General features: G+C 45.1%; 1 protein-coding gene across 1 annotated transcript in view; it reads right to left on the bottom strand.

Moving 5' to 3' along the window:
- The window catches only part of SERINC1 (serine incorporator 1), a 205,888-nt gene that overhangs the window by 62,104 nt on the left and 128,435 nt on the right, over positions 1-15,349 (bottom strand). Inside the window, exon 8 of the mRNA XM_086926718.1 lies at positions 2,298-2,442. Coding sequence (XP_086782844.1) covers positions 2,298-2,442 — 145 coding nt within the window. The remainder of the gene's footprint in view (positions 1-2,297; positions 2,443-15,349) is intronic.

Raw genomic sequence — 15,349 nt, 5'->3', positions numbered from 1 at the left:
GGTGCTACGGGCATGCGGGCCGCAGATGCTTGTGCTGCCCCTTCTGTAATACTGATAGCGTTGGTACACATGAGGCTGTTCTCTCATTTGCATGGAGGTGTGGTCCCATGCAAATGAGGGAATCACTTTTCCTCTGCGCCGTATTATGAACATGAATGCAGAGGCAAACATGCCTTTAGGAGGCAAACCGAAAGTGCTCCCAAAAACAGGGGCACACTTTCAGAGCGCCTCCTAAAGGCAGCCCTCTAGAGGGGAGACAAGGGATCCAAGAGACCTCTCAGTCATTGCCTTGCAGGCGGGTGCAGTCACTGACTGCAACTGCCTGCAAGGGTATCCTGCACCCCTCCTGGAAGTGCAGGTTGCTTGCCGCCTGCACAGTGAAACAAGGAGCGACTTTGAAGCAGCCGCTCTGTATTTCAGTGACAGCTCCTCCGCTACATCCAAACTGCTTTCAAGCAGTGCTAGAAGCAAAAACATAAAATAATAATAAGTGCAAGTTATTATCATTTTATGTTTCCTTTGCAGGAAGGTGGGTGGGGATGCTCTGCTAAAAGAGCTGGGGAGTATTGGTTTGCCCACTCCTAAGTGCGCAATGACTGTTCCAAAATAAATACCTTATCTGTGATTTCATAGAGGCTGAGAGGCATTTAGGTGTGCGACTCTCTCCAAAAAGGTGCTTCACCTTGAAGCTAGGCACTGTGATACCAAGTGTGTTTATGGTTATGAGTGGAGGAGAATTTGGACCTTTTGTACCAAAATATGACATGGAACTTGGCACAGAGAAGTGTTACATAGTCGCCATTTCAACCTTTGAAGATCTTTTATCCCTAGGCTTTGTGCAAAACTTACTAAGTATTGCCTAACTCCATGAGTGTGTTTCTCTCAATTGGGTCCTTAATTTGTTCAGTCATTTATGAATGCAGTTTCATTGGAACCCATATATCATGCCTGAGAAAGATCCGAAAGGTAAAAGCAGTATGGGGGCGTGGGGGCACTAATTCAGTGGTAAATTACAATTGTTGCATGCACATCTCCTTTACACCATGATACAGTGTCATTACAAGTTAGACCATTTTTCTAAAGGTGGTTTTAGAGTTTCACTTGCTGAAGAAGGAATATCATGTGGATAGCTAGTTGTTGTCTTGTGTCTTTTCTAAATGAAAAATGGGAGAGCAGTTGCAATGCAAATTAGATCTAGTTGATCATCCTCTACATAAAGCTTTGCTATGAGCTTGTCATTCCCCAGGATGTAACCGCAATCTTTCCACTAGGAAGAAGTGTGGCTACTTCGGCTCTACTGGATTGGACTGTGTGGTGCAAAAGCATTTTTTTATTGTTGCAAGACCATTAGTTTTTCTTTTTTTTAACTCAAATTCTGTTTATTATGTTTTAAAACAGAACATGTACACAGAAAAGCCAGCAATTACATGCAGGAATAACATACAGTCCTCTTGAAACAACAGTGCAGTCACATGCATATCTGCCATTAAGACTAGGGCCCTTAAGTCTTCTATTTGCTGTACAACTAAGGCACCTCTGATGGGACTTGCTGCTAGTAGAATGTTTCTAAAGATAGTGAATCCACAAGAGGAACGGTCAATAACTGGGTAATGTTCTTATGCTGGAGACTCATATTTAACCATGGATTATCCCAGTTGAATGGGAATATCATGCAGTTCTAACCTTGTTGGTTCTAGTTGGCACCTTTGTGAAGGCATCTGACCACATAGGGGTGGAGTGGACAACTAGGGTAATTGTTCAGCCACTTAACACTTACTGCTTGGAGTAAACTGATTAATATCAAGTATAATGCCCATGAATGTAAAGGATGATGGTAAATCTGCAGGAAAATAGTCAAAAATATTACCCAACAGAAGTAATGTGTTCATTTGGCATTTACTTGTTTATGCTACTTAGATCAAGTCCATCACCCATGAAGGCACCACAAGATGTAGAATCTGCAGGTAAATAGACTATTCTTAGTTTTTGCTGTTTAGGTCATTTTTTTAAAATATTAGTTTGTATGTAGAATGCTCTCTGGTAGAATATGCTCACTCTCCAAACAAGATTTAAAAAAAGGACCATGCCCTAAAAACTATGAACTAGGACCCTGTTAGCTTGACATCCTCAATGGACAGAAGACCGTTAAATATATTCCTTATTCTCTGTCATTTTTCTTCTTCTGACAGATCACAACTTCTACAGGTGGTTCACCCATTTTCAATCAGCAAGGACTGAATACACAAAAAAGGGCTGTACCTTCTTATTAAAAGGGCAGTCCAGAAACACAGGCTCACCTGGAGTAGAGAACACAAAGCAAGAACAGAACCAGTCCCACAATTCCTTGTGCATCCCACCATTGCACAACTTGAGCCTGTCCTGGAGCAGTACTTGTACGGTTGTATCCGATGATGCTCAGCAAACTTGGGTTACATGTCCTATCTTTTGGAAGAAAGCACAATTTGTAAATACAACATTATTTGTTATGCAACAATTTCAGTACCTAATTACAAGAATGAACGTACATCACAAACTTTAATGAAGTCTGAATTGTTGCAAGAAACTAAATCATGTGTGCTTAAAAACATAACAAAAAAAAGAAAATCACTCCTCTCTTAGATAACTAACTATTCCCCAGCACCCACAGGACTAAATATGAACCAAATAACTCTGGAAGGAATAGAAAGAAAAAACACCATCTGAAACAATGTTTGCTTACATTAATTCTGAATCCTGTGGAAAGAAAGTTTTTTGTGGAGGCCAAAAGGATTTAAAAATCATTGGATTTTCACTGTTTTAACACTATTCAGTTTCTTCTAGTTTTGTTTATCTGAAAACACATTTTTACAACTCAAAGATAAATAGTACCAGGGTCTAAGAACGACTTTCTCCTCATCTGGCTTCAAGTTACAAGTTAACACTCACTAGACAAGGCCATGAATAGAAATCGCTTACTTCAATTTCAATTTGTTATCTTTATTCGGTTCTTAAAAAGACACCATAAAAGCACATATACAATATACACACAAAAAATATTTTAAAAAAGTGAGTTTCCATTAAAAAGTTATAAAAGTTAAAATTTTCTAACACCATAATTCATTAAGCTAGGGGAGCAGGAGTTAATTATCCAAGGGGTCAGGTAATGTTAGAGTCCAGATTCTCTGGTGTTCCTCAGCCGTAGTGCCATCCGGATAAAGTTTATAGTGCAGAAAAGAGTATAAGCGTCTACAGCTTCCTGTAGGAACTTCAGGGCCAATTTTGCTTGTTTAAACTTTAAGTCTTTCAAAATCCCCACCAGAAACTTACGTCTTGGTACAGTATAAAATGGGCACAATAAAACAAAGTGAAGGGTATCCTGCGGAGACCTGTGGTCGCAGCCGCAGGTACCCTTCTCTGCCACTGTATGAGTGAACCCAGCCGGAACCGCAAAAAGATGGTGGAGCATGTTCAATCTAAAACGGGTCATGACATAGCGGTCCTGAGCATTATACATGACCCTCAGATAAGGTTCCATTCCTTGCTTCGCTGTGAGTTCACTGTAAGATAGGATAGTGGATTTGTGACTTTCTTTCTCAGCCCTTAATGTCTGAAGCCGTACAGGAAAAAGTTTTTTCACCAAAGCTTTACTCTCGATGGTTAGAGAGTCTGGGGATGTGAAGAAGTTTATACAATCAATCTCTGCTAGTGAGTTCTTGACGTACTTCAACCAGGGTATGTCGTGACCTTTATCTCGTTTGAGGCAATCCAATATAATTTGTCTTGTTAAGGCCGCCTCGGGGTTGGTCCATACTTTGACCCATGCCAGGAGAGGTTTAATTTTAATCCGGTCTTCTATGAAGGGTTCTCCCACTTCCTCATGGATGATGTAAGCCGGTACACTCTGGGGCACTTTCAGAATTCTTCAAGAATTTATTTTCTTCTGTCTGTATTTGCTGTGCTTTGTTATCCATGAAGCCCCACACTTCTGCCCCATAGGATACCTTCGCACAGCAAATTGACCTGTACAGGTTCAGTATTTGCTCTGGAGACCATCTTCCTAGTCTTTGACCGTACCCCATGATGGCTCCTACTGATGCTGCCAGTTTCATTGAATGCTTCTCTACCAGAGGTTTGAAGTTGAGGTGGTTATCGAACAGTACCCCCAGGTATGAAAAGGTCTTGACCTGGTCTATCTTGTGTGACCCAATGTGGTAGATAAAATTCCCTTTTGTCAGTTGCCCTGATGACATAATATAGGATTTTTCCAAGTTTGTCGCTAGGTCCAATTTGTCCATGAACCTGACAAAGCCGATCAGTTTTTGTAATCCTAGAGGGGTTCTGGCAAGCAATACCGCGTCATCGGCGTGTAGTAATACAGGCACTGCACGATGACCAATTTGGGGTGAGTCCACCTTTAGTTTGAGGAGGTCTTTTTCCAGCGAATTGATATATATGGAAAAAAGGAAGGGCGCGAGGATACATCCCTGCCTTACTCCACTGGTGCAAGCAAAGGGATCGGTCTTTTTTCCCTCTTGGTTGTACCTCACGCTTGCGGTTGTATTCCAGTGGAGGTTTTGCAGGGTATCAACTAGCGGTTGATCCACTCCTAAATTTAACAGCATGGACCAGAGCTTTCTTCTGTTTACGCGGTCAAAAGCCGCTGAAAGGTCCATAAACCCCATATAAATGGACCCCTTCCCAGCGATGGTATATTTAGCTGTCAGAAGATATAAGTTCAGGCATTGGTCGGTGGTGGATCTACCCTCCCTGAAGCCATATTGGAATTCCGAGAGGACCTGGTGCTCCTCAGCCCAATCTTGTAACCGCTGTAAAATGACTCGCCCCAATACTTTTGCAGTCACATCAATGAGTGAAATGGGTCGGTAGCATTGAGGGTCGTCACGATTCCCTTTTTTGTAAATAGGAACTATGGTCGCTGTTGACCAGGAACGAGGCAGTCCTGCCACCACTGCCTCGTTCAAAACCCTGGTGAGTAGCGGGGCCCATAGCTCGGGTTTACTTAGGAATAAGTCAGGTGGAATTCCATCCGGGCCGGGTGCTTTATTTTTACTGAGCCCTGCTATTCCCATTTCGACTTCTTTCAGGGAGAAGTCCAATTTAGCCGGCTGAAAACTCCTTGGTACGTCCCCCTGGGTTGAATAGCTTGAGTGGTTGTATAGACTCTGAAAGTGGTTCTGCCATTGTTCCGGCAAGATGATATTCGTTATTTTTGGTGCCCCTTGGTCCTGGAAACATGAGGAGTTAATAACTTTCCAGAAACTTGCAGAGTCTTTCCTTTCAGCAGCGTCCCTTAGGTCCTCCCAGGCTTGATTTTGTAAGCTTTGTTTACGTTTCTTCAGAGCTTTTTTGTATTCGGCTCTTTTCTGTGCGACCATGATCTTATCCCTTGGTTTGGCATGGAGGCTGACTTTCAGTTTTTTAAGCGCCTTGGTACAGATCGAGTCAAACCAACGTGGATTTGAGGGCACTTTATTAGTCCCAGTAGTCTTTAAGAAATTGTTTACGTGTGACGCAATTTCTTCAAATGCCTTGACCACCAAAGCTCCATCCACGCTTGGGTCAAGGCATATGTTTATTGCTTCTGAGCCCTCTGCTATCAGTCTTTTATAAAATCTATCCCCGTCGATCCTGGCCCATTTAATTCTTCTTCCTTGGTCCACTGCTTTTTCTATGGTGTCGGATCTCTTAGAGCCCAGATTAAAATCAAAGCCTTCTGTTGTGATAATAACCGGATTATGGTCACTAAAGATGCTTGTATCTATCATAATTTTACTAATATTTCTTTTTAATATGGGCGAGACTAGAATTATTATTAATGAATTTTATATAGCGCCTGGTTACCCTTGGGCATCCCCGCGCTGATCCAGAAGGAGACACTGCCACTAAAAACACCAGAACTAGACAGTGAATAGATAGGTTTTTAAAAGTTTACGAAACCTAAGAAGGCTCGCTTCCGAGCGTAAGTACAAAGGGAGAGAATTCCACAATATAGTCAATGTAAGAGTGGCAACCTCTTCCTTTGTATGTTGGGGTTAATTCTCCTTTTTCGCCCAGCACAACAAGATCTAGTGTTTGAATCAGGTTATGCCTTTTCATTAGTCTCTCCAGGTCCCATCCCTCTTTTGAGTGAGTGAAATGTGGGCCTTTCATTATGGTGCATCTCGACCAGTCTTTATTAAAGGGTTTTAGTTTTCACAAAGGTGGCAGTTAAAATCCCCGTAAGTATTAAACTTCGGGGGTTTGGTGTCTTATTTGAGGAGTTCAAATTTTCTAGGCAGGCGTCCAGCTCGTTTACGGCTGTTCCCTTTTCCATCATGCCAGGAGCGTTATACCAGTTGACTAGAAAAAAGTTTAGTCTTGTGGAGACGAACCTTAGTACTTGGAGGTTGTGTGAGACCCAGTTAATGTTTGACCAGGTGCCCTGGATGTCTAGGTTGACGTATATTACAAGTCCCCCACTGGCTCTCCCCGAGGATACCTTTTTGGCCGGAACAGAGAAACTTTTGTAGCCCTCTAGGCTATAGTCGTTTAGTTCGGTGACCCATGTTTCTTGCAGGCATATAATTTGGAATTTATTTATATAGCTAAGCCATTCTTGGGATTCAAATTTGGCCGCTAATCCTGCTATATTCCAGGATACAACTTGTAAGTTTTCATAAGTGTTTTCCTTTAGAGTTCCTATTAGGTCTCTTGATGGGGGCACTGCCTGTTTTTCCACTTTAGATGATATGTCGAGGCTAGGTTGTGAGCTGCAAAGGATAGCTGATCTACTCTGTTTGATGGTTGACCTGTGTTTTGGGGATTTTATCAAGTCGCCTTTTCCCCTACTTCTGTTCGGCGACTTATTGCTACCTCCTTTGCTGGGCGCGGGTTCTGATCTATTTCCCGCCCCCGTACTCCTTCCTGTTATGAGTGGACTTGCCTCCTTCAGCCTTGCGTAATTGGAGGGTTGTTTTTCCCGTCCCTGTCAGTCGACCTCTTCAAGTACGCTAAACCTGTTCCAATGTGCGTGCTGCATTAGGAAAGGGTCGTAGTTTGGGGTCACATGATATGGCCTTTGCCACTGGGGTAGTCTGTATTGGGAATCCATTTGGGGCATTCTGATCGTCGGTGGTCTATTGCTCTGCATGGGTCTATGAGGTGCAAATGGGTAAAAGTAGGATAGGTGTACCGGATGAATTTGTGAGTGGGTATAGCTGGGGGGGGGGGGGTCATTACAGATAAAATTGACTGCTGCAATGTCTCTAAAGTTTACCGTGATTATGTCCCCTGCTATAGTCTTTGTGCCTTTACCAATCCACTCCCCCCTTCTTACTGAGAGAATCTCCCCGTGAATGTTGGGGGGTAGTGGTCTGTGTATTTGTAGCCACTGTGCACATTTGTTTTTTAACTCTACTTGTGTTTCCCTTTTGCCCTCTCTTAAAGGTGGGACTCCTGTTAAAACAACTACGAAGGGTAAAGCTTCAGGCGGGAGGTTAATTGTCCTGAAGCGGGTTGCTGTTTTATTTTCTTTAGTAGTTGCAGATGGAGTCGGATTAGTCTTAGAAGTCGCTTTGGGAGTTTGAACGTTATTTCCTTGAGATATTTGAGGGGGTCCAAGGGGTAGTTTGTTAGTTTCAGTAATTGTTTGTTTATTGATTTTGCCTGTGTTCGGTGTGGTAACGACCTTTTGTGTATCTTTGATACTTTTTTGTGTGACTCTGGTGGGGTTGTTTGCTACCGTGTCAGATATTGGGGTGGCCTTATCTTTGGTTGGTCTTTTAGGTATGGCCTCATTCTGTTTTGTTAAGGCACCCTCTTGTGCTGGTTGGCCTTTAAGGCCAACGCCCTTGTTGTTTACAAGTGATGTTAGTCTGTCAATCTTGGCTATAAGAGGTTTTATCAGCACAGTGATGGAGTGTTCAAGGTCCGTTTTAAGGTCAGCCACCATGTTGGTGATCCAACAGGGTATTCCTGGTGTAGATGGATTTATAGGCGTCACCAGATTGTGATTTCTAGTTTTAGTTGGGCCTTTTTTACCTCCGCATTTAAAGCCTTCCTTGGGCAAAATTTTTCCGTGGTATTTAGTTTCCTCTTGTTGTTGTTTGTTTGTGGATCCGTTCGCTCCCTGCTAATTTCGGCGGGCGCCTGGGCACATGGGAGATCGACGAAAGAAGAGGGGGTAATGGCCAGGCTGGTGTCAGGGTCATCTGCTGAGTCTAGGGAAACTGCAGATAAATTGATAAGAGCTTCCTGGGTGTCTTGGACGATAGTCACGGGTGGTAGAGACAGCCTTCTCTCCGTGTTTGCGATGGCATTGGATACCGCCCCTATAGTTTGTTTAAGCATCTTATCGATAGCAGTTAGAGTTGGTAATGGTGGAGGAGGATCCACTTTGGGTTTTGTGCTTGATCTTAATGTGGGCATCTTGGGCTTCTTAACAGTCTTCCTCATAGTCTAATGATAAAGGGTGCGACGGCGATGGATGGATTTGACTAAGTTAAGTCACGATTAAATACCTGATATGCGCAGTGCCTTAGAAGACTTTAGAGGGGTGGCCCAGCCCGGCCTCCTCAGGCCTCTGAGGGCCACAGAGGGCCCGCCCTTTGCCCGGGCTTAGCCCCGGGCGTCCCACTCGCGTCCCGCAGAGCTGAGGGCTTGCTGCTTTTATAGCCCCTCCTGGCGCCTTAATCGCGCGTCAGGGAACGCGCCGCCGCCGCAAAGGCTGCCGGGATTTGGAGTCCCGGAGCGGCGGTGGCGTGCCTGGTGATGGCGGTCGCTGAAGATGGTGCTATCCGGCGTGGCGTGGGTCGGCAGGACTCCTCCTGCACTTTCCTCATGAAGTCCGCAACGTGTCTCTCCGCCAAGTAAGGGTAAAGGTTTGACTCCCACCGCTCCACCGAGGGCTTGCTGCTTTTATAGCCCCTCCTGGCGCCTTAATCGCGCGTCAGGGAACGCGCCGCCGCCGCAAAGGCTGCCGGGATTTGGAGTCCCGGAGCGGCGGTGGCGTGCCTGGTGATGGCGGTCGCTGAAGATGGTGCTATCCGGCGTGGCGTGGGTCGGCGGGACTCCTCCTGCACTTTCCTCGTGAAGTCCGCAACGTGTCTCTCCGCCAAGTAAGGGTAAAGGTTTGACTCCCACCGCTCCACCGAGATCTTGCTGCTTTTATAGCCCCTCCTGGCGCCTTAATCGTGCGTCAGGGAACGTGCTGCCGCCGCAAAGGCTGCCGGGATTTGGAGTCCCGGAGCGGCGGTGGCGTGCCTGGTGATGGCGGTCGCTGAAGATGGTGCTATCCGGCGTGGCGTGGGTCGGCAGGACTCCTCCTGCACTTTCCTCGTGAAGTCCACAACGTGTCTCTCCGCCAAGTAAGGGTAAAGGATTTACTTCAAATATCATGGTGAGATTTGCTCCTCTTTTATCAAGTGGGATTGATCTCAAACTGCTCTTCCAACGTGAAGCAATCAACATTTCGCAAGATGTTCATTACACAGAGGAAGAGGTTCCAGTTCACTGGAATCCTCTCTGGATTGGTTGTTTCTGTCTTGATGTGAAGCAGCAACAGCAGACCAGTGCAAAGTTCTGGTATGCTCCAGAAAAACTGCTGTCTAAAAAGATCTGTGTGAACTGGGTGAATAACTGATGTGTACCGAAATAAAGAAAAACTCAATTTTGCAGAGTAATGCTTACTGTGTTGCATGACTAGAAAAGGTGCTGGAGCATTAAAGTTGTGTAGGGGCAGTAGAAGAAGGGAGGAATAGATGTTACAGGGTATATTGTGACTATAATGGTGACTATAGGGTCACATTGTGCAGAAATGGTGTATACAGGGCCCGCTGGACTTCTTCAGGAAATACTCAAGAGAAAGACATAATCTTGAGTTACTCTTATCCCATGTAGCAGTTTTAAACTCTGAGGGCAGATAAGGGTGATTCTTCTTGTTGCTGTGTCAGCTATATTAAGACTCTCTGCATCTGGGGAAGGGGCTGGATGGTAATAGTTTCCTTCCTCGTCAAATGCTGGTAACTGCTGAGGACTATCTGTTCCAAAAGAGGTACTACTCATTTCCCAAATTGATGCTCACCTCTACAGGGAATGAGATTTTACCTTGCGCCCTACATGGCAAATTCGTTTTTTAATACATTGCTCCTACTCCACTCTAAAATGTTGTATACAACACAGAAGAGGTGTAGAATTTGGTATACAACAGGGAAGATGTGTAACCAGGAATTTCGAATTGTAATTTTGATATTGGAACAGGCTACCATCAGTAATTTCATCAATCAATGCTTCGACTGCCAGAACCAGGGCCTGCTGTCCCTTTCAAAGCTCACAGTTGTGCTGCTCTTCAGAAACCACATGTACGGATCCTTCCCGATCATTTCCAGCAGCAGTTCCACTGTCTATACCAACCATGTCTCCAGTTAATTCGGCAAGTCGACGTGGCTTCCCCATCTCCAATCGTAGTACCTTCCCTTTAGGTCCATCAGATTTCAACAGTTTGTCAAATTGAGAATCACTGAGATGGTTTGTCTATTCTTTATAACATCTACATCACAGATGTTCTCTTTTAGGAATGCTCCTGTAACGGTCAACAAGGGGAGAAGTCCCTCACTCATTCTTTTTCCTCGTAGTCCCGCAAGTTAAAAAAATGTTTTAAACAACCAAATACCTCTTTCTGTTCTCCTTTGAGGTCTGTTCAGGTAATGTATATTGCATGTCAGTTCCAGACACTTTTAGAGCTTACAGCAGACTAAGGTTTGTAGCCTTCCCGATATACAAGATGGAACTAGCATTTACAATTAGTAGTGTGCTCTTTAGATTTGGAATTTGCCAGTGGAAATAGCCTCTTCTGCTAGGAAGATTTCTATATTGCCGAAGACAGGCCCAACCAACAATTATTAAGACACCCTCCCAAAAAACACAGCTCTGGTATCTCCAGAGTTGCACAAACAGCAAAGATCGATGGGGGCTTCAAAGTCCTAAGCTATCAAATCTTCAGGACCGTAGGGGGTGCACCATAGGTGCCCCATGGTCGGGCTCATCTCCAGCAGCACAACTTCTTCTCTTAAACACTCTTGGATGAAAATTTCTTACTTACGGAAGGTCTCTAGTAATGTTTCATTCATGGGTGGATAGAGGTGTCCATCAAGGCCTCTAACTTATACTATCTAAGAGGCTTCCCATTAGGTGACAAGTGGTTCAATGGCATTCCCAAAAACGCAGCTCTAAACAGACAAAATCTTAAGACCCCTTTCAACAAGTATGGTACAGAGATTGAGCATGAATTCCAATGAGAGTGAAGGATATCTTTCAAGTACTACAGACTTAACTATGTGAGAGAAGGTATTCATAAGGGCGTTCAGATAAATCCAGGTTTTGGCCATATATTACCCCAAAAGTGCAGAAAACTGCTGATAAATGCCATGGACTAGAGTTTGAGACCTTTTCATTCAACAAAGATGTAGGGTGACTGGAGCATGTAACATGTGCTTTAACAACTGAAAAACGTTTCACTGATATTAAACAAGAAAACAATGCTTCCTGATTAGAAACCGAAGCTGAAACACATTATAAACAAGCATTTACAATGCAATGGTCTCGGCAATATTAAAGGTAGAGCTATTGGCATTCATTGCTCATGACATTTTTTTTGGGGTGTTTTAAAAAAAAAAAAAAAAAAATGGCCTTGTCATTTACATTGCCGATAGCGTAATCGTTAAATAAATGGCCTTGTCATTTACATTGCCGATAGCGTAATCGTTAAATAAATGGCCTTGTCATTTACATTGCCGATAGCGTAATCGTTAAATAAATGGCCTTGTCATTTACATTGCCGATAGCGTAATCGTTAAATAAATGGCCTTGTCATTTACATTGCCGATAGCGTAATCGTTAAATAAATGGCCTTGTCATTTACAATGCCAATAGCTTAATCGCTCGCAAATGCATGACCTATTGCATTTTACACCCACACAGAGCCGCACTCTGCACTCTGAATCTGCATTCTGCACTCGCATTCTGCACTCTGCACTCTAAATCTGCACTCTGAATCTGCAGCACTCTGCACTCTGCTGCACTCTGCTGCACTCTGCTGCACTCTGCACTCTGCAAGAAGCTGAAGACCTGGCTTTTCGAGTAGTCCCACAAGGCTCCAGGTGTGTCTAGACTCGCAGCTGCTCAGCGCCAGGATATCGTCCCAGGTGATACTGCACTCTACGAATCTGCATAACACAACTTAACATAACAATCATGGGCTTGTCAACAGCGGAGTAGCAAGGGTGCCATAGGGCCCACTGGAACCATGGAAAATGAGCCCTCTGATCCCGTGCCGAGAAGTAAAAGCATCCATAATTGTGAAGCGGTGTGACCCTCACAGCCCTGGACCCTGGTGCCACTGCACTTGCTGCACTATGGATCGCTACACCTCTGCTTGTCAAAATGTGTTTGAATGCCTAATGAACTTTAAAAACAAATAAACTGCTTGGGGGGGGGGGGGGGTTGCAGATGCTCCTACCAGTTGTCCCTTTTAGTTATTAAATAAATGTGGCAATAAGTCTCACTTTTGATATACAATTTCAAAATAGTCCTCTCAGAATGTTGCCTTTTAAATCGCCATCTCAATTTTGGGTCTAGGCTCTAGAGCTGGAAGTGGGAAACTGAGTCCTGAAAAGCCTAGATTTCATCTGGTTATAGTATACCTGTTGGAGTGTCACCAGTAGGTCCACTGAGCCGCACTCCATGCATTCTGTGGCCACAAGATAGCCCAGCGGGTTTAGCTGCTACTGCAGAGACTGTTGTACAACTAACACACAGTAAGAAGGGAGGCAGCACAGTCCCTTTGAGAAGGCATAGTCTCTTTCACCCATCCCATCCAGAGTGATAGTTTTGTGGACGCGTATGTCTGGAGACCACTGGACCTGAAGGCGGGGGTGTCCAATGCGGGCCCAGGAGGGCTGATTGAAACGGTCTTGGAAGCCTACCTACAATTGTACCCACTACCTCTGACTATGTAAATTAGTTCACTTGAATTTCCCTGTATGTAGTTCTCTTTATATGTATAGCCTGAAAATCTGTCATAGATATGGCCCTCTGGTTCCCTATTTGGACACCCCTGCTGCAAGGGTATAAGCAGAGAGAACAAGGTGGCCGGCAGACCTCTTCGCTGCCACTTATAGCTTTGAGCATTGACTACTGTGTACTTAAGGATGTGAACCGCGTAGCAAAGAGATGCCTCATGACGTAAAGCTACTTTATTTATTTGAGCTTTTTATATAGCGCTAGCTCGACCTGAAGGCATCAGAGCGCTTTACAACAGAAAATGTTCACATCAAAGATAACAAGTCTGTTCAGAGCATTGCTGTTTATGAACATGTAGAATTTGAAAAGAGGTGGGCAGGGAGGGGTATTAAAGAGCAGAACCTATTGTGTTTTAAATTTTACAAAGTCGTTTTTTTTAAAGATACCTAAAGAATTTAAGATTGGTCAATCTGGGATGGAACTCCTGCCCAAGCCTCTTTTACCTTGGAAACATTTTTTTAATGTTGTTCAGTGATTTTACCTTGCATTTGTTGTTTGGTGACAAGACATTGGTTTTAATTTGTAGATGAATTTGCACAATATAACTCAAATCCAATGTTCATCACTGCATGTGGTGCAACGTCATCCAGTGGGAGCCATTTGTTCACTGGGCAACTGGAACTCCTCTCTGAGAAATACAAGGCCCAAGAGAGGGAAAGAACCTGAGGGTCAACTGAGGGTTAAAAGAACGCGATCTTGGGAGACATGACTCGAACATGGCGTCACTGCCGATGCATTGTTTTCATGGCCGTGTGTGTGTGAAGTGACAACGTGCAGGAGACGGGGCACCCCTCCTCCCGCCGCCTGGGCCCTAGGGAGGGCGCTCGCCAGCCGGGAGCCCCGGGTCGCCACTCCCTCCAAGCGAAGCCGAGATGCCCAGATAACTCCCGAGGGTTGTTGTGTCAACACCGTGTGTGAGAGGAACCAGTTGAGGAGATTGGGCGGTTGCTGGGACTACAAGCCACAAACAGACGTAGATAGGCGGGCACGTGCTGGGGGGGGCAGTAACCACCAACACCGGTGACGTCACGAGGAGACTCTCCCCCTGGAAACAGAAAGTAACGCAGGAGTGTCACGCAAAAAAATCTTTAAAAAGATGTGCCTCAGATGAGCTTTCTGTGCAAATAAATATGCTTCTGTTGGGGGGAGGTGTGTCTTCCAGGGAAGGAACTCCCTGGACTTTTATGTACGTCGACACTTTCAGAGATGGAGTTTGCAAAGAGAGCGCCCTGGGCGAAAGCAAATCTGGCCCCTGCCCACCTGCCGCTTTCAATTGAGGGTGTGTTGGAAAATGGGATGGGGGGGTTGGGGGGGTGAGCGGGAGAACTTGTCCCACTCACCTCCCCCCTCCAGTCTTGTCCCGGACAAGAGTGAGCAGGTAGGAGAAAGAAAACACACAAAATGTAAAGCTGTGCACGGAGCCCAGACCTTAGCAACGGCGCTGGCAAAGACAGTTACGTCACGAGAGTATTATGGGCTGCCTGTGCCACCGACGGGTGTAGGGAACGGGGCGGGCATGGAGCTCGTCTGTCGGGGAGCGAGTGTTTGCTGCGAAGGCACTGCTCGAGCGTCGGGTGTGGAAGTGTCAGACGCGTGTGCATTTATGAGCGATGGTGGTTGCACACACATGCGACAACTTCTCAGTACATGGAAAACCAAACCTGTCTCAGTGGCAGCAGCAGAGGCGAGGACTCGGCGACTTCTTGGGGCGGCGGTCATTGCGAAATGGCATGAAGAAAAGCGCCGCCATTTTCAGATTCGGGGGCGTGTTTTTTGCGCCCTGAGTGACAGACGACGTCACAGGGCTAAAGAATGCAAAAAATCACGCCCCCGAATCCGAAAAAGACGGAGCTTCTTTGGAGGGACGGCTCTCTCCTCCAATGGCTGGCCTCCTTTTAGGAAGCCAGCCAATGGTGGAGAGACAGAGCAGGGGGGCGGGTTCTGAAGCCCCACTAGAGGACATTAATTCTCTGACCGGAAGCTGCTTCGCAGCTTCGTCCCGAGACCTAAAAAAGCTCTTTGCCTTTTAAGAGGCATTTGAGTGAAGGAACAGCTCCTAAGCCTGTAAAATGCACGTAAAACAAGGTTTCACAAAAATAAACATTTTGGCTTTTGTGTACAATGAAGAATGTCCTTTACCTTTACAAAAATACACACAGAAGAAACACAGTAACGGCAGCAGCACTATATGTGCTATTCGCACAGAAACGGCATAATACCAACACCAGTAGTTTAACACAGAAATACACATTCTTAGCAGCAAAACAGACTCGCCTCACAGAGAACAGTTATA

The sequence above is a fragment of the Lissotriton vulgaris genome, chromosome 6 (genome assembly GCF_964263255.1).
Source record: "Lissotriton vulgaris chromosome 6, aLisVul1.2, whole genome shotgun sequence".
Taxonomy (NCBI): domain Eukaryota; kingdom Metazoa; phylum Chordata; class Amphibia; order Caudata; family Salamandridae; genus Lissotriton; species Lissotriton vulgaris.
The sequence above is the reverse complement of the archived record's forward strand: the minus strand, read 5'-3'. Positions and strand labels throughout refer to the sequence as shown.